Raw genomic sequence first — 26,117 nt, forward strand, 5'->3', positions numbered from 1 at the left:
GTGGGGTGTCTGCCTGGGGCGGGTGGCCGGGGGCCTGGATGGTGGGGTGTCTGCCTGGGGCGGGTGGCCGGGGGCCTGGATGGTGGGGTGTCTGCCTGGGGCGGGTGGCCGGGGGCCTGGATGGTGGGGTGTCTGCCTGGGGCGGGTGGCCGGGGGCCTGGGTGGTGGGGTGTCTGCCTGGGGTGGGTGGCTGGCGGCCTGGATGGTGGGGTGTCTGCCTGGGGCGGGTGGCCGGGGGCCTGGGTGGTGGGGTGTCTGCCTGGGGTGGGTGGCCGGGGGCATGGATGGTGGGGTGTCTGCCTGGGGTGGGTGGCCGGGGGCCTGGATGGTGGGGTGTCTGCCTGGGGCGGGTGGCCGGGGGCCTGGATGGTGGGGTGTCTGCCTGGGGCGGTTGGCCGGGGGCCTGGATGGTGGGGTGTCTGCCTGGGGCGGGTGGCCGGGGCCTGGATGGTGGGGTGTCTGCCTGGGGCGGGTGGCCAGAGAACAAAGCCGGTGCCCGAACAACAGGCCCCCCTCCCCGCTCTCGGCTGCCAGGGCGGGAGGACTGGAGGCAGAAGAATGCCGGCCCATCACACCGCGGCTGTAACTCAGGCCCAGACGCTGCCAGCGCCATAAATTTGGCGGAAAGTGCAGCTCCAGCAGTTTGCGAGCAGGAGCCGGGGAGGCCGCGTGAGTTACCGCCGCGGGGAGGCCGCCCGGCATTGTTAGCCCAGCCCGGGATTGATTGCCGCCGCCTTAATGAAATTGAATTTTAATTTATGTCCGAGCCCGCGGTGGGGTGGGGGTGCCGGGGCAGAGGTGGGCTGAGCCCCAAGACGGGGTCCCCGCTGCGGGGTGGGGGGTCGCAGCCACATCTCGCAGGACAGGATGAGGGGCACCCCTGGGTGGCCTCTGCGTCCCAAACTTTCAAGGTGCTGCCAGCCTGGGGGAGTTTCGGGGAGACACGCTACCCCTCTGCACCTGTCCGCTCACCTGGTGTGAACCCGTAGCCTTTCGGGGAGTGGAGGGTCCGATGCTGCCACCTCGTGGGAGCCGGAGGGTCAGCGGGCGCTGGACCAGGTGTGGAGACGTGGGGGAGGGACGAGTAATGAACCTGGGGCTCTGGGGGAGCCCCCAGCCCTCTCCCAGGCGTCCACGAGCGAGGCATCACCACCTGGGCCGCTTGTGGCCACGTGACACACGGCTCGGCAGCTGCTCAGCGGGGCGCTCTGCGGGCATCCGGCAGCCGGCGTCCCCTCCCCGCGGGGTGCACGGTCACACATGCGCTCCGGGGGGCGCTGCAGAGCCCGCACTTCCGGGTGAGCCGGGCCTGGGCGCACATCCCCTCTGCACAGCTCCTGCCCGCGGAGAGGCCCTGCCTCGCTGAGCCTGTTCCCTCCTCCTGCGCGGGAGGTGATGTGGGCGCCGTCACCGGGGGAGGGGGGTGTGGGGGGTGGGGGGGTGGGGGGCGGAGGGTTCCAGTCGGGTTCTGAGCGTCTGGCTCAGCCGTGGGCAAACTACGGCCCGCGGGCCAGATCCGGCCCGTTCGGCTGTTCTATCCGGCCCCCGGAGCCGAAAGAGCAGAGGGTTCTCTTGCTCTCCCCTCCGCTCCTTTACTTTGAATTTATATTCGTTCACACAAACACTCCATCCATGCTTTTGTTCCGGCCCTCCGGTCCAGTTTAAGAACCCATGGTGGCCCTCGAGTCAAAAAGTTTGCCCACCCCTGGCTGGCCCACCACGGAGGCGAGGTTCTCAGCGGAGCTTCCCACCGGCGCTCAGACCGCACCCATTTCACAGGTGGAAACACTGAGGCACCTGCTCAGGTTCACGGAGGCGTGAGTGGTGCAGCCAGCCCCCACCCTGTTAGCGGGAGTGAGTCGTCACGGGCTTTCTCCTCCCCACAGGCTGCCCGCCCGGGGCCGCGGGAGGGACCAGGGTTTATCCACACGGTGTTGAAGGTCTGGGGACCTCCTGGGTATGCCAGGCCTTGGGGGGGCCCGGTCACTCGGGACGGAAGACGCCAGGAAGAGCCTGCCCTTGGGCCGTGGCATTTGGCAGACGGGAATCGATGGGTCCCGGTCCAGCCAGCTGAGCAGGACTCCGTGCCCTGGAGGGGACAGGCCAGGCGCGTCTCCACGGCAGGGACAGCTTCGCCCTGGGAGACTTATTTCCCCACGGACGGCAGACCCCCGGCCAGGGGCCGGGCCCAGTCACCGCCCGGGGACTCTGACCGGAAGCCCGGTCAGCCGGCCTGGGGGACAGGGTCTCGGGGGCTGGGCTTGCCAAGCTGTTTGGGGGAATTTAAACTGAGTGGGGTGCACGGGGGGCAGATGGCAGTCACAGCCGGGAGGGGACAAGGCCCTCAGCTGGGCCAAGGGTGACGGAGAAAAGCCAGGAGTGGGGTCTCCGTGTACATGTGTGTGACGTGTGACTGAGAGCCTAGCAGCCATGCCCACGTGTGCCCCACCTTGGACCTGACACCCCACACTCCGGCGTGAGCGGAAATGTGCATGCACACATCCAAACCCATGTGTGCACACCCACCCAAACATACGTGTGCACATGAGCATACAAAAACCTCAGGGTACACACAAGTACATGGGTGTATATGCAAATGCACGCACACACACCCAAACACATGCATGTGCCCTCCATCAAAACACACATATGTGCACATGCACACACCCAAACATGTGGCACATATACCCCCCCCACACACATGCACCAAGTAATGGGCCCCTCTCGCCACTAGAGGGCACTAGACGCCTCCCAGGCCTCTGACTCATTTGCTGAAACAGATGCATGTGTGTGCGCTTGTGTGTACACAGACACACACACACGCACACGCACACACGCGCGGCGCGCACACACACACACACGCGCGCGCGTGCGCACACACACACGCACACACACACGCACACGCACACCCTCCTGTCCAGTGGGCTGGGAGACATGCTGGAGACACGCAGCGCTGTGGAAGCCTCAGAGCCAGGATGACACGGGACGGGGAGGAAGACACTCGGTGCTGGAGGTGGTCCCGGCGGCTGCGCCATTTCAGACAAGCTCAGGGTGCGGGGGTAGAGGGTCAGCAGCCTCGGCCCCTTTGCCCACAAACGAGCCGGGAAGCCCCAAATCTCCTCTCTCCCCTGCCCTCCTCTCCCCTGCCCTCCTCTCCCCTGCCCTCCTATCCCCCCTGTCTTCCTCTCCCCTACCCTCCTCCCCCCTGCCCTCCTCTCCCCTACCCTCCTCCCCCCTGCCCTCCTCTCCCCTACCCTCCTCCCCCCTGCCCTCCTCTCCCCCCTGCCCTCCTCTCCCCTGCCCTCCTCTCTCCCCTGCCCTCCTCTCCCCTGCCCTCCTCTCTCCACCTGCCAGCGTCCCGAGGAAGGGCGGGGGCTGATACACCCCTGGGCTCTAGGGCCCAGCCCTGAGCCGGAACAGGACAGGGACCACAGCGCAGTGCCCACCAGCCCTTAACGTGTTCTGTCTGATGGGGAAAATGAGGCATTCTTGGGGGGCTAGCAATCTGAATCTGTGCCAGCACCTAATGCACATTCTTGTTAGCCTATAGTACTCACTGCCCCTTTAATTATCTGGTCCTGCAAGGCCTGTGTACTAAGTGCTCCCCCCGTTCTAGAGAGGCCACAGCAAACCACGAACAATACACAGCCCCAGACGGGTTATCGGTGCTGGCGCCAGGCCAGGCCGTGAGATGTGCTCTCCCGGCCCCCATCCCAGCACATGGGGCTTTTTGCAAAGCCCGTGAGAGGTCCGGAAGTCCCATCCATATTTGGGGACAGAGAAACCAAAGGGCATAAAGGGAAAGCTTCCTCCATATTGGGGGGCTCAGGATTGGAGAGGAACGGCCTCCCCTGAGCCCTGTACGGGTCCATGGAAACGTCTGGAAATAACGGGTTTCTCCTGTGCCTCCGGTACTCCTGCGCGTTTTTTCCGTCGCCTGGAAAATTCTGTGACGCGTCCAAGACGGCAGCCACCAGCCCCAGGAGGCTGCCGGACATTTGCGAGAAGTGGAACGTGACCGAGGAACCGCTCACTGATTTCCATGGGTACACTGAACGCCCACCGAGGCCAGTGGCCGCCGCTGGCCCAGCGCGGAGACTCGGGTCCGTGGCTCAGAGCGGCGATCTCAGCGGGGGCCTCGGGTGTCTGAAACACGGCCCCCCGTCACCGTCGGGGCACTGACCTCCCTCCGCTCTCATCGCCGGGAGAAAAATGCCAGCAGCCTCCGACCTGCAGCCCCTGGCGTGAACCCGAATGATGCCGAGCTTCTTGTCGGATCGGCAGGAAATACACCTTTCGCCGTGCGCGCCGCGCAGGGACAGGCCGCTCTGGAGCCGGGGCGCTGCCCCACACGGTCGGTCGGAGCAGCAGAAACTCGGCTGAGCTCCCTCCTGCCCCCAGGGCGGACGGGGTCCGGGCGGCCGAGCAGCGGCTGCAGGTGGCCAGCGTCCCCCCAGTCGCCTGGCCCTTGGTGCCGGGCCTGTCACACGGGGCCAGGCGGGGTCTGCGGAGAACAGATGCCAGCTCGCCCCGCTGCGGGGTCTGCTGCTCTTCCCAGGAGGTCCCGGGGGGCTGTGGGCCCGCGAGACCCGCCGAGGCTGCGAGTTCCTCCTGACTCACCGGCCAGGGCAGGGGGCGTCCCCCCCCCTCCCCCCGCCCCCCGCCCGGACAGGCTGCCTCCGTGATGCAGTGTCGTCTGTCCGGGGCTCCTCAGGCTGGGCCACAGACCCTCCTGGGGACACAGACTCTGGGATCCCCGAGTCACCTGTGAGCACTGCCCCCTGGAGGCCACTGTGCTGGAGGCCACATGCCAGGCTCAGCCCGCGGCCGAGTTAACGGAGGCCCGAGCACAGGTGTGACTGAGGTCTGAGCACAGGTGTGACTAGCCCAGAGCACACGGGTGATGAGGTCTGAGCACAGGTGTGACTGAGGCCAGAACACAGGTGTGACTGAGGCCCGAGCACATGGGTGACTGAGGCCTGAGCACACGGGTGACGGAGGCCCGAGCACACGGGTGACTGAGGCCGGAGCACACGGGTGACAGGCCCAAGCACACGGGTGATGGAGGCCTGCCAGCCGCTGACCGTTACCGGGCCGGCTGAGGACCCAGGTGGCTGGGGTCGCCCGCTGAGCCCTGCCTGCCTCCTGAGCACCAGCGGTCTGAAGCCATCAAGCACCGGGTAGCTGGTTACGCAACCACAGAACCAGGACAGGGGACACGGGCCCCCCAACCGGCCACTGCCCTGCTCCAGCCGCCAGACACAGTCGCCACCCAAGTCAGGTCCCCCCTGAGGCTCGGGCCGCGGGCAGGCTGGTCTGGGATGACATGGAGGAAGGTCTGCAGCAGGGCCGTTGGAGGAAGGGGTGCCCCCCGCTCCCCTCCCCCCCCCCAACGCAGAGCATTAACCCTTCGGCGGCTGGGCTGTGGGAGGTGCCGGGGAAGAGACAGGGCTGGTTCCCCAGCCGGGGAGGGATCCAGCACATTCCACAGCGGGACAGCCTGTGGGGACAAGGAGAGGCCCAGGACACACGCTTCAGGCAAAGCAGCAGCGAAGTGCAGCCCGTCCGGCGTGGCTCGGGGGTTGAGCGTCGACCTGTGAACCAGGAGGTCGCGGTTCCATTCTGGTCGGGGCGCATGCCTGGGTTACAGGCCCGACCCCCTAGTGGGGGCGTGCAGGAGGCAGCCGATCGACGATTCTCTCTCGTCACTGATGTCTCTCTCCCCCCCTCTCCCTCTCCCTCTGACATCAATAAAAGAAGAAAAGAGAAGCAAGGCACGGAAGAGCGTGGCCGATGTGCGGCGGTCGGGGGGCAGAGGGGAGCGAGACTCTCCGTTGCTCCCTGCGGAAGGCTCTGGAAGGCGCACGAGACATCACAGGCCGGCTTCCTGTGTGTCCGGGGGAGGGGGATGGGGACGTGGCAGAGGGTGTGGCCGTTTACAACGTGTGGCTTTTCAACTCTGGGCGTGTCTTACCGATGACAAATGGACACACAATTCCACGTTCAAACGGAAGGTTACCCCCCGCCTTCCACGAAGCCTCGCTCTCTGAGGCCCAGTCCCTGCAGCTGGTCCGAGAGGTGCCGGCTGGGACTGGCCCGCTGGCCTGGGGGGCGGGGGTGAGAGGGAGGACCGCTGGGGGCACGTCCTGCTGCTGTCAGCTTGGGCTCTTGGGGTTTGAAATGGGAAGGACGAAGCCAGGGTCGGCCCCAGCTGGCGGGGAGCCCTCGCCTCCACAGGCCCTCAGAGCTCAGGGCAAGGCTTTGGGAAGTTCCGGGGGGCCCGCAGAAGGTCCTGGGTGATAAGAGGGGCCCGTCTCCCCAGCGAGCAGCCCTAGCATCCTGGCCGACCTTGGCCGCCCTGCCAAGGTCACATCTGGGAATGGGTGGGAGAGGGACGCCGACCGGACAGACCCGGGCAGGAAGGCCAGCAGGGTGGCGGCTCTGGGGCAGCAGGTGGGCACGGTGCCAGGGCTGGAGGCCCCTCCTGCTCCCCCCACCCCCACCCCCATCGTGGCTGGTGAGGCGGAGCCCAGGGCCTGCTCAGGGGGCGCCTGGGCGTGAGCGGCTGCCGTGGTCCAGGAGAGGAGACCCGCGCCCCCCACGCGGTCACCCTGGGAAAACGGCGGAGGACGTTCACCGCCTTCGCCCGCCACGACGTGAGCCTGACACTCGCGGCCGAGGCTGCAGGTCGGGAAGGTGGCAGAGCTGAGAACGCTGCAGACCCTGCGAGGAAAGGATGCTGGAGACCCCGGACACGGAGACATTTTAATGCAAGAAAAACAACAGCCGGCACAGCCCCCCCGGGTCCTGCTGCTCCCGGCGGTACGTTCACCGGCTGCTGCGGCTCCTCTGCCGGCTGCGCCCTCTGGGGGCCCTGCCCCCGCTCCGGGCAGCCAGGCCGGACCCCTCAGCCGCGCAGCCTGTGGGACAGCGGCTCCCGCTCCCTCCGAGCGCTCTGTGCCCCGGGCTCCAGCGGGAGGGGGAAGCCCCAGGCTGGGTGGCTCTGCGGGGTGCCCTCTGCCCTCGCCCCGGAGCCCTGCCGGGTGGGGCCCGACGCCCCGCCGCGTCCGCTCGGCCACGCGCCGCCTCACAGCTGGTCCTCGTCCACCCACACCGTCTTGCGCTGCTCCTCGCCGATCTTGTCCTTGACCACGCGCAGCAGCTCCTCCACGCTGCCCCACATGTCCGTCTCCACCGTGGCGTACAGGCAGGGCAGCGCCTCCAGCTCCTTCTCCCGCAGCCGGCACAGGCGCAGGAACTCCTCCTCCGGGTCCGGCCGCGGCAGCATCTTCCTGCGCACGACAGCGCCACCATTGTCCGGCCCAGCCGCCCTGCTGGAGGCCGCCCCTCCTCGGCCACCCCACCTTTCCCACCCCACCCCTCCCCGCTGACCGCCCCTCTCCACTCCTCCCCGCTGACCGCCCCTGCCCACCCCTCCCCGCTGACCGCCCCTCTCCACTCCTCCCCGCTGACCGCCCCTGCCCACCCCTCCCCACCCCTCCCCGCTGACCGCCCCTGCCCACCCCTCCCCACCCCTCCCCGCTGACCGCCCCTCCCCACTCCTCCCCACCCCACCCTTCCCCTCCCCGCTGCCCACCCCTCCCCACCCCACCCCTCCCCACCCCTCCCCGCCCCACCCCTCCCCGCCCTGCCGACCACGCCTTCCCACCCTCCCCACCCCACTGACCACCCCTGCCCACCCCTCCCCGCCCCACCGACCACGCCTTCCCACCCTCCCCACCCCACTGACCACCCCTGCCCACCGCTCCCCGCCCCGCTGACCACGCCTTCCCATCCCTCCCCACCCCACTGACCACCCCTGCCCACCCCTCCCCGCCCCACCGACCACGCCTTCCCACCCTCCCCACCCCACTGACCACCCCTGCCCACCGCTCCCCGCCCCGCTGACCACGCCTTCCCATCCCTCCCCACCCCACTGACCACCCCTCCCCTCCCCTCCCCGCCCCGCCGACCACGCCTTCCCATCCCTCCCCACCCCACTGACCACCCCTCCCCTCCCCTCCCCGCCCCGCCGACCACGCCTTCCCACCCTCCCCACCCCACTGACCACCCCTCCCCTCCCCTCCCCGCCCCGCCGACCACGCCTTCCCATCCCTCCCCACCCCACTGACCACCCCTCCCCTCCCCTCCCCGCCCCGCTGACCACGCCTTCCCATCCCTCCCCACCCCACTGACCACCCCTCCCCACCCCTCCCCGCCCTGCCGACCACGCCTTCCCACCCTCCCCACCCCACTGACCACCCCTGCCCACCCCTCCCCGCCCCACCGACCACGCCTTCCCACCCTCCCCACCCCACTGACCACCCCTGCCCACCGCTCCCCGCCCCGCTGACCACGCCTTCCCATCCCTCCCCACCCCACTGACCACCCCTGCCCACCCCTCCCCGCCCCACCGACCACGCCTTCCCACCCTCCCCACCCCACTGACCACCCCTGCCCACCGCTCCCCGCCCCGCTGACCACGCCTTCCCATCCCTCCCCACCCCACTGACCACCCCTCCCCTCCCCTCCCCGCCCCGCCGACCACGCCTTCCCATCCCTCCCCACCCCACTGACCACCCCTCCCCTCCCCTCCCCGCCCCGCCGACCACGCCTTCCCATCCCTCCCCATCCCACTGACCACCCCTCCCCTCCCCTCCCCGCCCCGCCGACCACGCCTTCCCACCCCTCCCCACCCCACTGACCACCCCTGCCCACCGCTCCCCGCCCCGCCGACCACGCCTTCCCACCCTCCCCACCCCACTGACCACCCCTGCCCACCGCTCCCCGCCCCGCCGACCACGCCTTCCCACCCTCCCCACCCCACTGACCACCCCTGCCCACCGCTCCCCACCCCTCCCCGCTGACCGCCCCTCTCCACCCCTGCCCACCCCTCTCCACCCTGCTGACCGCCCCTCCCCACCCCTCCCCACCCCTCCCCTCCCCGCCCCTCCCCTCTGACCGCTCCTGCCCACCCCACCCCTCCCCACCCCACCCCTCCCCTCCCCGCTGACCGCCCCTCTCCACCCCTGCCCACCCCTCTCCACCCTGCTGGCCGCCCCTCCCCACCCCTCCCTGCCCCGCTGACCACGCCTTCCCATCCCTCCCCACCCCTCCCCTCCCCGCTGCCCACCCCTCCCCTCCCCGCTGACCGCCCCTTCCCCGCGCTGCTTCTCCACAGCGGCTGCTGCCTCTCCATGCCGTGTACGGAGCCCTTTCCCTCTGTTCGAAGGAAATCCCAAGAGGCGGGACTTTAACAAAACCCACTTCCTTTTTCCTTTTCCACGGTGGCAGGTGCACGTAAAATAAACCTCCCATCGTCACCTCTTCGTGCACAGTTCAGCGGTAAGTTCATTCACGCTGCTGTGCAACTGTCACCATCACCAGCTCCAGAGCTTTCCATCCCCCCAGACGGAGCGTCTGTCCCCACTCAACACCCACTCCCCGGCCAGCCCCTGGCCCCGCCACTCCGTCTCTGAACGTGACTCCTCCGGGGCCTCCCTCGTGTAGGTGAGGGCACACAGTGTGCGCCTCTGAGCAGTGTCCTCAAAGGCCATCCACGGTTCATGTGTCAGAGTTCCCTGCCCCTGAAAGCGGGGGGCGGGGGGGGAGCATTGGCCCCCGGATGGACAGGCCCCTGAAACCATTCGGCCCTGCCCTGCCCTGCCGAGGCGTGAGGGGCGAGCGATTAAATGCTTCACCCAACGGAGCGGGCTCCTGTTTCAGCGGGTGACGTGGCGTGGCCCGAGAACGACGGGACACACATCCAACGGCCCTTGCAGAAACAGGGTTCCTCCCCGCTGCCCTCACCCCCCCGCAGAGGCTGACGACTACCCCACTGCATGACGGGCCCCGCCTCGCTGGCTGCTGGCCCACCCGTGGGCACTTGGCCGGCCGCGGGAACGTGGGCGGGTGAGCACCGGCTTGGCCCTGCTGTGACCGGGAGTGGGGTTGTGGGGTCCCTGGCGGTGACGTTAATTTTTGAGGCCCTCCATCCTGTTTCCCGCAGCGAGCTGCGGTGACTGCTTTTGGATGGGGGCCACCTGGTGTGTGTGAAGTGGTCAGGGGGGGACTCTGGTCTCATCTGCTGTTGGAGACCGGGTGGAAGCTGACAGAGGCCTTGCACCCGGAGGGACTGGTAAGATGCAGTCCCCTGCCCACACAGTGTCCCCTGACTCGTTTGGACGGCGATTTCCGAGTGTCAGCAGAATGAGAGCGACCTTCCGTGCCTTCCCGGAAGTCTGTAACTGTTTACCGAGGTTTGCTGTACCGAGAACTTGGCCTCCTGCTTTATCTCCCTTAGAGACTAAACAGGGGTGGGCAAACTTTTTGACTCGAGGGCCACCATGGGTTCTTAAACTGGACCGGAGGGCCGGAACAAAAGCATGGATGGAGTGTTTGTGTGAACTAATATAAATTCAAAGTAAAGGAGCGGAGGGGAGAGCAAGAGAACCGGATAGAACAGCCGGATCCGGCCCGCGGGCCGTAGTTTGCCCACGGCTGGAGTAAGAGGAACGGAGAATGCGTTCCTTTGAACGGACCTCCCAGCCGGTGTCTGTGTATAAAAGGCATTGCGCCGTTAATAAAGCGGCTGCCGTCTGCCAATGGCTTGCAGCCCGCCCGATCCGGCTTTTACGTCTTCCTTTTCTAAATTCCCACCTCCCCACCTCAGTCCGGTTCACCTGTCAGGCTGGCCCTGACAACCTGCTCCCTCGGGGGCCCCCTAGGTCCTGGCCCTTAACAGGCACCCCACAAACATCTGCTGACAGAGCACAGTGGCCTTAGCTCTTCGTCTCGGGCTTGGTCGTGTGCGAGGAGAGGTGGGGTCAGAGGTGATGCCGTGTCCCCGCCGGCCCCCAAACCTCAGCGTCATCCCGGTTCCTCTCCCCTCAGACCCCGCCGCCGAGCCTTTGACAAACGGCACCCGGACCTGGCCTCAACTCCCGCCAGACCGCCCCTGGCTGCTCTTGGTGGGAGCCCCAGAGGCTTGGCGGTGGGGCGGGAGGAGAGGGGATGCTTTAGGGCGCCTGGGGGTCTCGGAGCCCTACCTGAACCTCTTGATGTTCTTCTCTGACACCCGGATGAAGAGCACGATGGGGTAGATCCTGGACTTGATCAGGTCTCGCGTGCAGCTGATCCCGGCCTCCAGCAGGCAATGCTTGTTCTGCAGGTACAGCCCCGCGTCAGCATCGTCGGCCCACCCTGCTCCTCCTCAGCCAGGGAGGGGCCTGAAATGTGGGGGACGGGGCCTGGGATGCAGGCGTGGCCTGAGACACAGGGGGCGTGGCCTGGGACGCAGGGGCGGGACCTGAGACACAGGGGGCGTGGCCTGGGATGCAGGGGCGTGGCCCGAGACACAGGGGGCGTGGCATTGGATGTGGGGCGTGGCCTGAGACACAGGGGGCGGGGCCTTGGATGTGGGGCGGGGCCTGGGATGCAGACCAGGCTGAGAGCCCAGAGTGCCACGGGCGGAACCAGGTGACCCTGGCGGCCTGAGTGAGTCTTAATCCAAGTCCAAGGGGCACCGAGAACGAACGCCAGCTGCGCCAGGCGCCCTGCAAAGGCGTCCCTGGTCCTAGGCAGGGGGAGCGCGCCTCAGCGGGGTGTGGGGTGCCCACCAGGTTCCCGGCGCCCGCCAGCTCATTTCTGAAGGGGCAATCCCTTGTGGCTGCGGTGTCGCTTCCAGAACAAACCGCCTCCGCACGAAGCGGACGTGAATGAGGGAAACCGCACGTGCTCCTAGGCGGGCGGCCGCGGATGGCACCCCCGGAGCGGCCCTGGAGCGCGCACGTGGGATGGAGAAATGACGCCCGGCGCCCCAGCTTCCCTCACTGCTCCCCGCCCACCCGCGCAGCTGCTGCCGGCGTCTCCCAGATCTGATGGCTTCGCTGCCTCAGCTAACACGACCTCGCTCCAACCTGCAGACCCACCCGCCCCCCAACATCCCCTGTGCGGATCCCCGAACGCGCCACGGCCCAGACTAGGGCCACAGAGCCCAAGGCCGGGAGGGTGCTGGCCTGACCGTCAGCTGGACGGCAAATGTGAGCTCCTGGCCGTCCCCAAGGTCACGCCCAAGGTCGGGAGCTGTGCTTTCACGAAGCCCTGGACCGGGAGAGAGCTCAGCGTGGAGGGTCGTGGAGGGTCACGCGCCGGGCTCCAGAGGACGCTGCCTGGCGCGCCGACACCTGTTCCTGTCGCTGTACGACCCCTGGCGCTCCGTCTGCCCTCGTTTGGCCAACACCACATCTGTCACCTCTGGCTGCCCTTCCCTGGCCCCGACCCTGACCCCGACACGCTATCTCTGGCCCTTGTATCACGGCCAAGCACACCCCCGCCCCCCCAAACAGCGTGAACTGGAACCCCAGGAAGCAGCAGAAACAGAAGGTGTTTTCGAAACACGAGGGCACATCAGAGCCGGGACGAGGCATGGAGGGCGGAAGGGAGGAGGAGGAGCCAGTCACATCCCCACGGTGCTCAGCCCGGCCGAGGTGGCCTCAGCGGTCACCGGGCAGGGCCACGCCCCCCGCGTCCCCCCCTCACCTTGGCCGCCACAGCCTCGATGTTGGCGGGGACGATGCACTCAAAGGTGTTGGGGTTCTTCTCTCGGGAGTAGATGATGGTCTCCGACCTCTGCTTTCTGAGGAACTCGTCTCTCGTGACAACATCTGCGGAGACAGGCCCAGTCCTGAGGGTGGCGCGAGGCGGCCCTGGGCCGATGTCCTGGCGACTCTGCCTTCCCGTCGGGGCTGGACAGAGCTGCATGTCCTGGCCCACTCCTGGCCGCGTGTACGTGACCCGCCTCCCACCGCCGGAGGCTTCCCGCGGGCACGGCTGTGACTCCTCCCGCAGTGCACAGCTGAGCCAACACGGTTCTGCTTCTCAGCAGTAAGTTTCACTGGACGACGTGGCTCAGGCATCGTGCTGCAGTGATGATCACCATGAAGGATTTCCTGCTCTACTCACCCATCCACTCAACTATCTGCCCGTCAGTCCATCCACCACCATCCATCCATTCATCCACCTATCCATCCACCTATCAGTCCGCTTACCAACCCACCCATCCATCCATCTATCAATTCACCTACCCATCCATTCATCCACCTATCCATCCACCTATCAGTCCGCTTACCAACCCACCCATCCATCCATCAATTCACCTACCCATCCATTCATCCATCTACTCACCCATCCTTCTACTCATCCATCCATCCATCCATCCATCCATCCATCCATCATCCATCATCCATCTACCCAGCCACCCAGCCACCCATCCATCCAGCCACCCATCCACCCACTTACCCATCATCCATCCATCCATCATCCATCCATTCATCCACCTATCTACCCATCCATCCATCTACCCATCCACCCACCAATCCATCCACTTACCCATCACCCATCCATCATCCATCCATTCATCCACCTATCTACCCATCCATCCATCTACACATCCACCCACCAATCCATCCACTTACCCATCATCCATCCATTCATCCACATATCTACCCATCCATCCATCTACCCATCCACCCACCAATCCATCCACTTACCCATCATCCATCCATCCATCTATCCATCATCCATCCACCCATCCATCCACCCGTCCGTCCGTCCGTCCGTCCATCCATCCATCCATCCACCCACCCACCTATCTACCCATCCATCCATCCATCCATCCATCCATCTACCTATCTACCCATCCACCCATCCACCCACCCATCCATCTATCCGTCCATCCATCTATCCGTCCATCCGTCCGTCCGTCCACCCACCCACCATCACTGTCTCCCTGCCACATGAGGATGCAGAAGTCCCCAGTGATGGGGTGGCTTGTCTCCCACGTAAGGGCCCACAGTGGGGACCCCTGGGTGACCCTGAAACCAGTATTCACCTGCCACCTTCAGTGTAAAGTGGGGAAGGGGAGACCTGCTCCCTGGCTCTGGGCCCCCAAGTGAGACCTTGGCGAGGCACACAGACCTCCCGGCCACACCAGCCACTCCACCGCTCCTCCTGCTTCTCCAGCTGCTGTGGTGATGTGACCTGGCAGAGGGGAGCGGGCTCCGGCCGTGGGGGGCTCACCTGGCTTGCACATGGTGAACTCCATGGCGCCCCCCGAGTTGAGCAGCTTCTGGACCAGCGCCTTGGCCAGCATGGTGGGCGTGAAGAGCACGGGCCGGCGGCGCTCGCAGTGGACGGCGCGCACCAGGCTGTAGGGGATCAGGCTGAAGTTCTTGCTGAGCTCGCTCTCGGGGTCCAGCTCTGGGAGGGACAGAGAAGGGCTGGCTGTGGATCCCTGCCGCCCTGGCCCGGGTGGGGGCACGGAGGCCCTGGGTGCCTTCTGGCCTCACGGATCCTTCCAGGGGAGAATGAACCACGGGGCCCGGGTCTGGAAGACAATGCCGACGGCAAGCCCACAGGCGCCAGGACGGCCCTGGCCACCGGGAACGCTCACGAAGTGACCCATGGGCCAGGCGCTGTGCTGTGAGCTGGGCAGGGACAGTGAGCGGGCATGTGGCCCTGCCTCTGGGCGCTCCATGCCAGGAGGGCTGCGGTGGCAGGAGGCAGACAAAGCACAAGGAGCAAACACTAACTCTGTCCCTCTGGACGGCACCGAGCGCTGAGGAGGGGCGTGGAGTGAGCGGGCAGGGACGCTGCTCCAACAAGGGGCATGGGCAGCGAGGGGCTGGAGTCAGACCCATGTGGGCAGAGAAGGTGGTCGCCAGGGAGCCAGGGGATGGCGGGAGCCCGCAAGGGGCAGGGCTGACCGGGTGCCAGGCGGGGCTCGGTGCACTTCGGGAGCCCTGGAAGCTGCAGGGACAGAGGCAGGAGCCACGGCCTCATGCCCGCCGCCCCACCCCATGCGAGCGTGGAGAAGCCGCCTTCCGGAAACCAGGGGCTTGTCGGTGCATTGTCTGACCCAGCAGGCCCTGCCCAGGGGCCTGTGCCTGGGCCCTTCCCCGGCTTGATGAACGACAGGAGCTCGCACGGGGGACAGGAGCCAGCAAGCAGCCGCTCCCGCAAACAGCTCCCTTCAGCACGGCGTCTGGGCGCCAGCCACCTGGAGCGGGGCTTGCTGAGATGGGCTTGGCGGGATGCACCTGGGGGCTCTGTGCCCCCCCCACCCCAGCTGAGGCCAGGCGGATCCTCCCGGGGAGGCACCCCGATGGCAGGGAGATGTTCCAGCACCCCTTGCGGGGACCCTGAGCCGCCGGGCCTGGGGGGAGGGGGCCAGCTGGTACCTTCCTGCCTGTCGGCTAAGAGCTTGGTGGCGTCCACGGAGGGCCGGGCCAGGCCCCCGCGCGGGCTCCCGGGCACGATGCGCACGCGCTCGTTGCTGTTCATCCTCTTGTACTTGTTCTCCGACCTGCTGACGAACTGGGGGCAGAGGGCGCACGTGGCTGTCCACCCGCTGTCCCGTCCAGCCCGCCCCAGGGCTCTCAGCCTGACCCCGGCAGACCTCTGTCCAGGTCCCAGCCTGCCCGGCCCGGGCTGCCCCTCCCCCTGGGGCACAGGAGATCCCCGCAGGCCCGGGGCCCTTGTGTGTGGGTGCCATTAAGTAACTAACTGGACAGGCGCCCACCCTCTCCTCGCCCAGGCCTGTGGCCGGGGGCTCCTCCTGCATCCCGGGGACCATGGTGCGGCCTCCGCAGGTTGGGGGGCCAGGGGTGCCGGCCGCTGAAGGCCCTGGCTGGGAGCTCCGCTGGCGGACAGCCCAGCCCCACCTCCCGGGACACTGCTCTCTGCACCCCTGCCCTGCTGTCCTCGGCTCTCCCGGGAGGACCTGCTCCCTCCCAAGTTCAGGGATGAGGTGTGGGGGGCGGAGAGGGCTGCCCTGTGGCGGGCACAGAACCCAGGCTCCCACCATATCCCCTGGACACTCTGCATCTCTCCACACCCTCCTCTGCCGGGAGGGAAGTCAGGGGGCTGGGAGGGAAGTCGGGGGGGAAGTCGGGGAGCCAGGAGGGACGTCGGGGGGCCGGGAGGGAAGTCGGGGGGCCGGGAGGGATGTCGGGGGGCCGGGAGGGAAGTGGGGGGGCCGGGAGGGATGTCGGGGGGCCGGGAGGGATGTCGGGGGGCCGGGAGGGAAGTTGGGCGGCCGGGAGGGATGTCGGGGGGCCGGGAGGGAAGTGGGGGGGCCGGGAGGGATGTCGGGGGGCCGGGAGGGATGTCGGGGGGCCGGGAGGGAAGTTGGGCGGCCGGGAGGGAAGTGGGGGGGCCGGGAGGGATGTCGGGGGGCCGGGAGGGACGTCGGGGGGCCGGGATCTCTGTCTGCTCTGCTGTAAGCAGCCCCTGGGGGTCAGCTTGCTGACACGTGGGCAGTAACGTGTGCTCAGCGTGGCCCTGCCCTCAGGATGCCTCAGGCCCCGCAGGGTTCCCTGCTCCCTCTGCCAGGGACCCCCTGCTGCCTGTCCGCATCCTCCCGGGTTTGGGGTCACACCGTTCCCCGTGGCTCTGGGTCTCCCGTGTCCCAACAGCAGGACAGAGCGGCGGAGGGGTCCGTTAGCGCAGCACCTGCCCACGCGCCTCCCCGCGGGGCCAGCTTCGTGCTCCCTCAGCTTCTGTCACCCGTGACCACGGAGACGGCCACACGCGGCTGCTCACAGTTTGCGTGTGAAACCACTCCTGATTCCACGTGCTACCCCACTACCTACTCTGCGCTCCTTGGATAACGATCTGTGGGAAAGAAGTCCTTTCAGGGGTGTGTGTAAGGGAAACTCATTTCGGTCCCAAAGAGCTAGAACAGGGGCGGGCAAACTTTTTGACTCGAGGGCCACCATGGGTTCTTAAACTGGACCGGAGGGCCGGAACCAAAGCATGGATGGAGTGTTTGTGTGAACTAATATAAATTCAAAGGAAAGGAGCGGAGGGGAGAGCAAGAGAACCGGATAGAACAGCCGGATCCGGCCCGCGAGCTGTAGTTTGCCCACGGCTGGGCTAGAGTGTCTCAGTGGGTGGATGAGACTTGAAGAATCTGCGGGGTTTCCTTCCTCCCTTGGCCGCCGGGGGCTCAGAGAGAAGGAACGCTCAGTGGAGGGACTCCACCAGCCGAGGCCTCGGACAAGTTGGATCCCCTCCTGCCGCACCGCTTCGGGGTTCTGCTACTGCTGAGCAGTAGGTAAGCTCCTGGCCACGAGCTCCCTCAAACCTCTTAGGAAAGCGGTTTGCGTCCAGCAGGTGCAGAGCCTGCGTACGCCCCGCCCCGCCGCTGTGGGGCCCCTGGGACGGGAGAGGGCGGGAAGCGGACGGGGGAGCGGCGGGCGCCCTGGAGGCCTCACCTGGAGGAGCTGGCCGAAGAGGAAACTGGCTCTGGAGAGGCGGGGGCTGACCCGGGGGTCGCTGGCGGGGAGCGGTTCTTCAGGCTGCAGCGTGTTCTGAAACCCGTTTACCCGCCCGTCAGCCCCGCGGCGCCCGGCAGGACACGCGAGCGCCACGGCCACCGAGACTCGGGCGTGTCGCCAGCCCCCTCCCAGCGGACGGGGAAGTGCCAGCCAGGGACCCGAGTCCCCGCAGGGGCAGCTGGGACAGCAGGAGAAGCCCGAGACCCGTTCCCATGGCGACGAGAGCCCTGGCTCAGCATCGCTGTGGCCTCCGGTCACAGGGCGGGGTGTCCCGAGAACCAAGTCCCCCCGGGGACCCTTCACCCCGTGGACTTCTCCGCTCCCGGCTGCGATCCCTCCAAAGATGGGGAGGAGCCCGAAGCGGCGGGTGCTGGGGACCTACCCGGAAGGCCCTGAGGGTGTGGTGGGCGCTGTCGGCCTCCTCCCGGCTGCCCCGGTGCATCAGCCGCTGCAGCTTGACCAGGAGCAGCTGCTGGGCTCTGGGGAGGGGGTGGGGGGGTGGGAGCCTCAGGGCCGGAGCCGAGGCAGGGCCAGCCCTGGGCAGGGGCCGTGCGGCTGTGAGCTCTGAGGCCTGGGGCACCCGGGGGACGACAGGGAGCCTTGCCTCTGGCCTGAATCCTGCCTCCGGGCCATCCTAGTGGCGCCGAGGCAGAGCCACGTCACTGCTGTGAGCCTCAGGTCCCCATGTGTGAACGGGGGTCTACAGAGCCGCCCCACAGGACTGGCCTGGGCCGCGGTGCTGGCGTTTATAGCCGCTTCATGGACACCTGTGCGTCCCGCCGGGGGGAGGCCGGTGCTCGGCCCCTGGTGGCCGCTGGCTACTGCTGTGTAATTACGGACCAAGGACCAGCGGACCGAGCGGGAGGTTAGGGAGAAGGACGGAGAGCGGGAGCTCGGGGATCAGGGACAGAGCCGCACCCGGCCGAGGCAGGAAGGCTCCCGGGAGGCGGGACGGGCCTCGCGGCTCCACGGCAGAGGCGCCCGCGTGTCCCCTCGGCTGAGCCGCCCGCCCCAGGCCCCGCCTCACCGGCTGTAGCTGGGGATGGTGCCCAGGTCCAGGTCGTGGTCCGTGAACGGGTCGACCCGCGCGCACAGCCACTCGTGCCGGTCCTGGTACATGGTGTCCCGCACGTGCACCACGTCGTCGCACTTCAGGGACAGGGAGCAGGCGTCCAGCTGGCTGGAGATGTTCAGGTTCAGCCGGATGTAGAAGGAGTCCCCCGAGGTGACCAGGCCCTCCTCCATGTCCTTCAGCAGCTTCCGGTACCCTGGGCAGGAGGCAGGGGACACGTGTCGACGGAGGCGGTGCCGGGCCTCCCGGGGCACATGCACCTGCCCGGACTCCTCTCCGAGCTGCTGGCCCCGGAAACGCCGTCCTCCCGGGGCACGAGCGGCTGGGTCGTTTAGGGGGTGCCCTCTTCCTCGTGGCTTCCGGAAGCTCAGAGCTACGTTTTGGGCCGAGTTGCAATGCATCTGGGATCTCTCTGTCCTCCACGCCTTCCCCACCCTCACACGCGTGCGCGTCTCATTACCCCCACCCCGCCCTCTAGTCAACGCACAACTCGCACACAGCGAGTAAAAGACGGGCACCCCGGCAAGCACCCCTTGGAGCGCCCGCCCCGCCCTCCCGCCCGTGCCCTTTCTGGGACCAGCCCCCCCCCCCCCCGACGGCCACCTCCACAGGCCAGCGTGCCCGCCACGCACGCGTGCAGCCAACAGCAGGCCCCCGTCTGCTTCTATCGCTCAACGCTATGCCCGCGAGCGCCATCGACGCTGCGAGCAGCAGCCGTGCCCTCGCTGTGCACCCTTCCGCGTGGCCTGGCTTTCTCCTGCGTGCCCGTGGGTGCTGGCCCCGTGCGTGGCTGCTAGGAGCAGCTCTGCGGCGAGCACCCGCACGTGTCTCTTGGACACGGTCACAGAAGGTGGGGTTCTCAGGCCCCGGTTATGCGTCTGTTGAGCACACGCTGCCGGGTGGGTTTCTGAAGGGGGCGGGACCACGGCGCCTGCTGGTTACACCCCTCCGACACCATCGCTCGTCAGTGTGAACCCTTCAAGCCCCTTTGGAAGGAAGCAGGGCGTGAAGCACAAATGCAGGCAACGCCGCAAAGGGGGTGCCTGAGCCATACACCTGTCTTTTCAGCCCCCAAATCAGCCCCAGGCGCAGTGAGCTGCGGGAATGCGGACGCGCACACGGCCCTAACAGCCAGGCGCAGAGATCGCGCGTCCGACGGCCACACCGCCCACGGGGACGTCTGAGCCAGCAGGCGTGTGTGCGTGTTCACGGGGAAGTGGGGGGCCGCCGGTCAGGCCTTTGCGCTGTGGCCAGGTCATCGCTCTCTGAGCTCCCCGCCGGGAGGAGACCCTATAAGCGGCCCCCCGGAGGGAGATTTCCCCCGCTGAGTTCCAGACCCGCGCTATTCCGCTGCCCACCTCTGGGGGCCCCGCCACGTCCTGCCCGGCAGCCTGCGGGAGGCGGCAGGGCGGCGAGGAGAGCGGCTATTTCTGCGCTGTTGAAACTTTCATGAGCCTGTGGTTAAAAATAAGCTCCAGCTGCAGCGATAATCACGTGGGAAACGCGGAGGTGAGGGCGCGACTCGGGAAGGCAGAGCTCGGCCCTCCCACGGGGCCTGGCCCAGGAAGGGCCGGACCAGGAGGGGTGAGGCCTGGCTGTCCCGGGCCCGGGACCACAGCGCAAAGGCCTGGCCCTCCACGTGGCTGCACGGCCTTGCTCGCGCCCGAGTGGCCACCGCAGAGCCCACGCCAGCCCCGGGGCGGGGAGCCGGGCCGAGGAAGCAGCTTCAGCCCGGCCCGGAGGGTGAGCGGGGCCAGGCAGGGCCAGTTCCGTCGCTGGGAGCCCTGGCGGCCTCCGGCCCCTGCTCGTGGCTGGACCTGCAGCTCCCGGAGCCGGGTGTGCGCCCGAGGTGCTCCAGGCAGGTGTGTGGTGCTCACCTTCGTCGCCCTCCTGCTGCCCCTCCACACCCGCCCGTCAGATCCTCCTCCCCCCACCACGGGAGAGCGAGGAGAGGACGCCGCCCGGGGCCCTGCCCGCCTGGTGTCCTGTGGCCAGGCCGAGGGCCGGCGCGGGCTCACCTTCCTGGTTGGCCTTGTAGTGCAGGGTGATGGGCCCGCTGCACCGCTGGAGGGTCCAGTGCGCCTCCTCCTTCGTGCAGGTGTCCAGGGGCACGCTCTGCCGCTCACCCTTGATGCAGCCTTCTAGCTGGAGACCACACCCCGTTCCTCCTGGGCCGCGGGCAGAGCCCAGGGCTGGCTGCTCCCAGGGAATGCGAGCGTCCCCCCCCCCCACACTGCACCGCCCCCCGCATTGCCTCGCTCGCCTCCTGTCTACCCCCTCCCCCACACATGTGCTGGGCTATGTGCACCCGCATGGGCACAGGCTCCAGAAACACCCGTGAGGAGTGGCGGGGGGAAGGGGCTGGAGAGGGGCTCTTAGCGAGGAGGGGACCCCTCCACCTTCCCGCCCCTCCTGGCCTGGGGGCCGAGCAATGCCAGGCGTGGGGGTGGGGACATGGGGACACAGGGACAGCCCCCCTCGAGCCCCCACCCCCCCGCAGGCCCAGCCCTCACCAGCAGCAGCTGCAGGCCCTCGTGCAGCCCGGCCTTCTCGGCCTGCGAGCCCGGCTGGACCGAGTGCACGAAGCTGCCGCACGCGTTGCCGCCGAGCAGGGTGAGCTGGGAGGTGAGGCTGTCGCCGCTCAGCGTGGTGCGCTGCACCGAGGGCCCGGGGCCCCGCGCCTGCCCCCCCGACGTGACTGACGGCCGGAAGGGTCTGGGCAGGAAGCAGAACAGGGGGGCATGCTGGAGCTGGGCACCTGTCCCCGGACACACGGCGGGCGGGGCGGGCGGGGCGGGCGCTGCCACCACGAGGGAGAGCTGTGCCAAGAGCGGGAAGCCGAGCGGCTCCTGGCCACGGCGGTGACCCGCGGGAGGCACTGCCGCCCTGAGACCCCGTCTCTGTCCCACCTCCTGTGCCCGGCGGGCCCAGGGCCAGGCAGACAGCGGGCCTGCTTCCCGGCGCCCCCAGCTGCGTGGCCCGGGGAGGTGGGGGGGGGTGAAGCCCCTCCCCCTGGGCCTGATGGAGTCAGGGGAAGTGGTTCTGATTGGGGGACTCGGATTCTAGCATTCAGGGGGACATGGACGGTCCCCTTCGTGGGGGTCCCGGCTGGTGAGTGGCCTCCGCCCCAGCGCCCCTTCCCGCGGCCACTGTACCTTTCTAGCGAGAACTTCCTGAACATGAGGTTGACCTGCTCCAGGTCGAAGGCGTCCACGCCCTCGGACTGGTGGGAGGAGGAGGAGGAGTGGATGGAGGGGGGTCCGAAGGAGCACCGCTCGTGGCTGTCGTCTGCAAAGGGACGGGGCCTTCAGGACCCAGGAGCAGGGGCGGAGCAGAGAGGGTGGCCCCGGACCTGCTGGGGTGCCCTGGGCTGCTCCTGGGAGACCCCCCCGCCGAGTGAGGGAGCCTCAGCCAGGCCCCTGCATCCCGATGCTGACGGCCTGGCCCCCACCCAGGAGCCCCTCTTTGCAGGAAGCCCACAGCCGGCTGGTTTCTAAGGACCCGTTTCTGTGTCTGGAAAAGGCAGTTGCCGTCTGCAGCTGCTGGTTCTGTTTCTGAATTGGGTTCATTTGGGGGCCACCTGAGGTCTCACTACCCTGGACCAGCTCTGGGCCTAGGAGGCTGGTGGTGGCGGGGGGTGGGGGGGTGGGGGGGTGGGGATGGGGGGGCTGGGCGGGGCAGGAAGGCAAAGCCTAGAGCAGCCATGGGCAAACTACGGCCCACGGGCCGGATCCGGCTGTTCTATCCGGTTCTCTTGCTCTCCCCTCCGCTCCTTTACTTTGAATTTATGTTAGTTCACACAAACACTCCATCCATGCTTTTGTTCCGGCCCTCCGGTCCAGTTTAAGAACCCATGGTGGCCCTGGAGTCAAAAAGTTTGCCCACCCCTGGCCTAGACCTTGCAAAGCTGTCCCCCTCCCCCTCCCCCACTTGGCAGGACAGAGCCCGAGGCAGGGGTGGGGTGGCGGGGAAGGCCGCCCGCAGGGCTAGGCAGAGGCTCCTCGGACCCTGCTCGGGTTGATCACGAGGCTGGTCTGCAAGGGAATTTGTCCCGATGCTGCTGCATCGCTTGGCCCGCTGCCCAGAACTCTCCCGCGTCCCCTTCCAGACTCCTCCAATTCTCCTCGTTTGCAGCCTCCATTAGGGGCTAACCTCTCTTAACACTTGATGGCTCCTGATGGCTCCCAATTACGGAGCCACTAATCTTTCATTTTATCTGCGGGCGGGCAGGCACGAGTCGGCCCAGAGAGCCGTCTCCAGGGGCCAAACCCTCCTGCCCGCTCCCACCCGCCCGCCCGGTGCTCCCAGCGTGGAACTCTGCACCGTCCCCTCGACCACAACCTCTGCCTCGGCAAGGACTCAGGGACACGCGTGCCAGTCCCGTGCACATGGCCCAGGCCCGCGAGGCACGGGGCTCAGCAGGTGGGGGCGGAAGCAGGCCGCCAGCTGTCAGGGAGGGCGGGGGTGGGGGCTGGGGCTGCACACGCTCTCCCCGCAGAGATGGAGCCCCTTCCCGGGCCCCGCACGGCACAGCTGGCCAGGGCGCCCGTCTAGGACTGCCACGCGCCCTCGCCGGCCCAGCGCTCCCTGCCCCACGCCTCCGTGATTGCCGCCCCCCCTCAGTCCCCCTCCCCACGCCTCCTTGTCTCTCGTTCAAGTTGGTTAACAGCTTAACAAATGGACCCTTTGGCGGTCGCCCTGCCGCCAGGCCGCCACCCACCCACCGCGCCCTCATCTGATTCTGCAAAATGAGAACAGAGGCGCGTTGGCCCGGCCGCTGGGCATCCATCCAACGGGAAGGGCCAGGTACGCGAGGCAGGCGTGCCCACGGCGCTGGCTGCAGCCCGAGAGCTGTTCCCTCTTCAGACCCAGGCTGAGCTCTGGCCCGTGCACAGCTGCCGTGTCCCCACTGCTCGAGGAGCAGAGGACAGGCCCCGCCCGCGTGCTCAGTGGTTGAGCTTCGACCTCTGGACCCGGGGGTCAAGGGCACATGTCCCGGTTGCAGGCTCCATCCCCAGTAGGGGGCGTGCAGGAGGCAGCCGAGCAATGATTCTGTCTCGTCCTTGATGTCTCTCTCTCTCTCTTTCCCTCTCCCTTCCTCTCTGACGTCCGTAAACGTATATTTAAAAGAAAAAAAAAACACCCCAAAGAAACAAAAACCCAAAGGACAGGCCCTCCGGCGCCTCCAGCCCAGCAGCCCACCGGGCAGAGGTCTATCTGTGCGTGGGCATCTCCGGCGCCCGCTCGGAACCCGGCCCCTCGCTCCTGAGGACCTACTATGTGCAGGGTCAGTCCCAGCGGGCCCTGCTCCCGCTCAGTGTCGGGCAGCGCGGCACCTGCAAAGGCTCAGAGCTGCCGGGTACCCACCGTCCAGGTCTAAGGCGTCGAAGCCGCCGCTGTCGTTGTCCTCGTCCACGGCGCTGCAAGACACAAGGAGGGCGGGAGGGCAGGTGGGCGTGGGCGCCGGGCTGGGTGTGCGGGAGCTCGGTCGGGGAGGGGAAGCCTCACGGGCGGCCTGGCTTTCCGAGACCTTGGTTTCTGAGACGGCAGGACGGATGGAGAGAGGAGGGTCAGCGGGAGGGAGGGCTGCGGGCTGAGGGGCGTGGATGAGGCGGGTGCCCTGATGGGGAGGGATCAAGGTGTCAGCCTTCTCCTAGGAGCCAAGTTCACGGTGTGCTTCTTGTCACGGAGTATCGAGGCCCAAGCCAGGCCCCCGGGCACAACCGGAGCAATGGGTCCAGCCCCACCCGCGACCTGTGCTCTGGGCCCTTCAGGCCCCCGACAATCTCAGCCTGGAGCGTGACACGCCAGCCTGCCGCTGGCTGGAGACGTGTGCCGCCCGGGGGTATCTCTGGGGGATTTTCCTTTCTGGGACCCTGGTGGTTTCCGAGAGCCGAGGAAGGGGGAGAGGGAGGAGTCGGGGGCCGTGCGCGGCTCTCTGGCTCTCTGGCACGGGACCAAGCCCCGGAGCACGGGCGGAGGACCCTGACGTGGGGTTCGGCGGGCAAAATGGCACAGGCTTTGCCATCGGCTCGCTGGCCGGTGGCCCTGGGAAAGCCATGTCCCTCCTCGGAGCCTCGGCCTCCTCATCTGTAAAATGGGTCCCACGCTGCTGCCCCGCCCAGGTGGCCTGAGGGTGGGAAGGTGGTCAGCGCAGAGGGCACGGGCGGGCACCAGGCCCGTCACCCACCTCCGATGGGGCGCGTCTTCCTTGTAGCGCCTGACGATGGAGTCGTTTCCCGGGGGCTCGGCGGTGATGGACATGATACTGGACCGGCTCCGGTGGGGCTGCTTCAGACGCGCAGGGAGCGGTGTTACGGGGCCAGGTGTCCACTGCCCGTGCCCCGCAGGCACCGGTATCACATACGCAGGGACCACGTGAACTGGGACGCGGCCCCGCCTCCGATGGGGGTGTGGGGGCCGGCCAGCTGGTCTCAGTGGGGACCTCGGGCGAGAACCAGCACATCTGCTCGTCTGTCTCCGGAGGGGTGGGGGGGGCGTGGGGGACGCAGGCGGGAGGATGCAGGGGGGAGTGGCCTTGCACCCGCACAGGCTGAGCGCCGGGCCCCAGGCTGCGAGGTTTGGCACCTGCCCGGGGCCAGAGGAAGACCTGCGGGCCTGGTGTGTGGGGGGCAGTGGAGCGACCTTTGGAAACCCGGCCTGCTGGCTCCTGGCAAGGGCTGCCTTCAGCAAGAGCCAGATTCCACCCCCAGAGCCGCGCTCAGACAGGAGTCCTCTGTTAGCAGGTCCCCTGGCCCACCCTCCCCTCCCCTTCCGTCCCCAGGGCCTGGATTTGGAAGCAGAGCTGACAAGCTTCTCGGGGCGTCCCCTGGGGTTAGAATCGCTAATCCCAGCTTCTGCTGCCTGGCGGGGTGGGGTGGGGGGGGTGGGGAGAGGCACTGGTTGGCGGCTGAGACCCAGGCGGGCCCTGCCCAGGTGGGCTAGAGCCGAGGAGTGGGGCCTCCGGGCTGGGGAGGGGGCGTCTGGGCCCCTAGCACCCGGCCCCACCCCAACTGCCAGGGTTTTAGGGCTGAGAGGTTTAGGCGGAGTCCCCCCCCCCGCTTCCCCCCTCTCCCCAGAGCCTGTGCGATTCCTAGAGCCCCAGAGGCGGGTGGGCTCCCCCCTCCGAGAGTTTATTTGGGGGAGGAGGAGGCCGGAAGGTGGACACGTCATGAGGCCTAGAAACATCTTTACGTACATGTAACAGGCCTGGGGTGCAGCCGGAAGGGGAGCGGGCACCAGGCTTGCAGAGGGAAGCAGGGGCCCTGGGGTGGGGCGGGAAGGGGGCCACGCTCACCATCTTGGGGAAGGAGCTGGCGATGGGCAGGGACCGGGAGGAGCTGGGGCTGACGTCCATGCCTTCTTCTTCCTGTCCCCTCCCTGTCCTCGCCACAGGCAGGAGAGGCCGAGGGGAGAGGAGGGACAGGGAGTTGAGAGCCCCTTCAGCGGGGGGGGGGGGGGGGGGGAATGGGGCGTCCTGTCTCGGGGCTCAGCTCCTCTCCCCCACGGGGCTTGCTCTCTCCTCTCCTGACCCTGTCCCACTGCAGGCTCCTGGGGGGAAGGCTGGCCTTGTTCACCAGCAGCCCCTGCCCTGGCCAGGCCCGGGGGCTCAGTCAGGGTCCCCGCCAGGGTCCCAGGCCCCCAGGTAGGGTACTGTCTCCTGGCAGGAGTCCCTCCCCTCCCCGCCTCGGGCACCGCCTGTGCTC

At 67.7% G+C, this 26,117-nt stretch overlaps 1 protein-coding gene across 1 annotated transcript in view; it reads right to left on the bottom strand.

Moving 5' to 3' along the window:
* Positions 1-6,848: 6,848 nt before the first annotated feature.
* Positions 6,849-26,117, bottom strand: part of CARD11 (caspase recruitment domain family member 11) — a 32,730-nt gene continuing 13,461 nt past the window's right edge. Inside the window, exons 10-23 of the mRNA XM_080674314.1 lie at positions 25,709-25,791; positions 24,602-24,702; positions 23,779-23,831; positions 21,567-21,699; positions 20,925-21,126; positions 20,430-20,556; positions 18,367-18,607; positions 17,722-17,818; positions 17,277-17,372; positions 15,240-15,375; positions 14,080-14,259; positions 12,541-12,665; positions 11,049-11,164; positions 6,849-7,292 (exon numbers count right to left, since the gene is read on the bottom strand). Of these exons, the coding sequence (XP_080530440.1) occupies positions 7,088-7,292; positions 11,049-11,164; positions 12,541-12,665; positions 14,080-14,259; positions 15,240-15,375; positions 17,277-17,372; positions 17,722-17,818; positions 18,367-18,607; positions 20,430-20,556; positions 20,925-21,126; positions 21,567-21,699; positions 23,779-23,831; positions 24,602-24,702; positions 25,709-25,791 (1,895 nt within the window). The 3' untranslated portion in view covers positions 6,849-7,087. The remainder of the gene's footprint in view (positions 7,293-11,048; positions 11,165-12,540; positions 12,666-14,079; positions 14,260-15,239; positions 15,376-17,276; positions 17,373-17,721; positions 17,819-18,366; positions 18,608-20,429; positions 20,557-20,924; positions 21,127-21,566; positions 21,700-23,778; positions 23,832-24,601; positions 24,703-25,708; positions 25,792-26,117) is intronic.

The sequence above is a fragment of the Plecotus auritus genome (assembly GCF_963455305.1).
Source record: "Plecotus auritus genome assembly, chromosome: 6".
Taxonomy (NCBI): Eukaryota; Metazoa; Chordata; class Mammalia; order Chiroptera; family Vespertilionidae; genus Plecotus; species Plecotus auritus.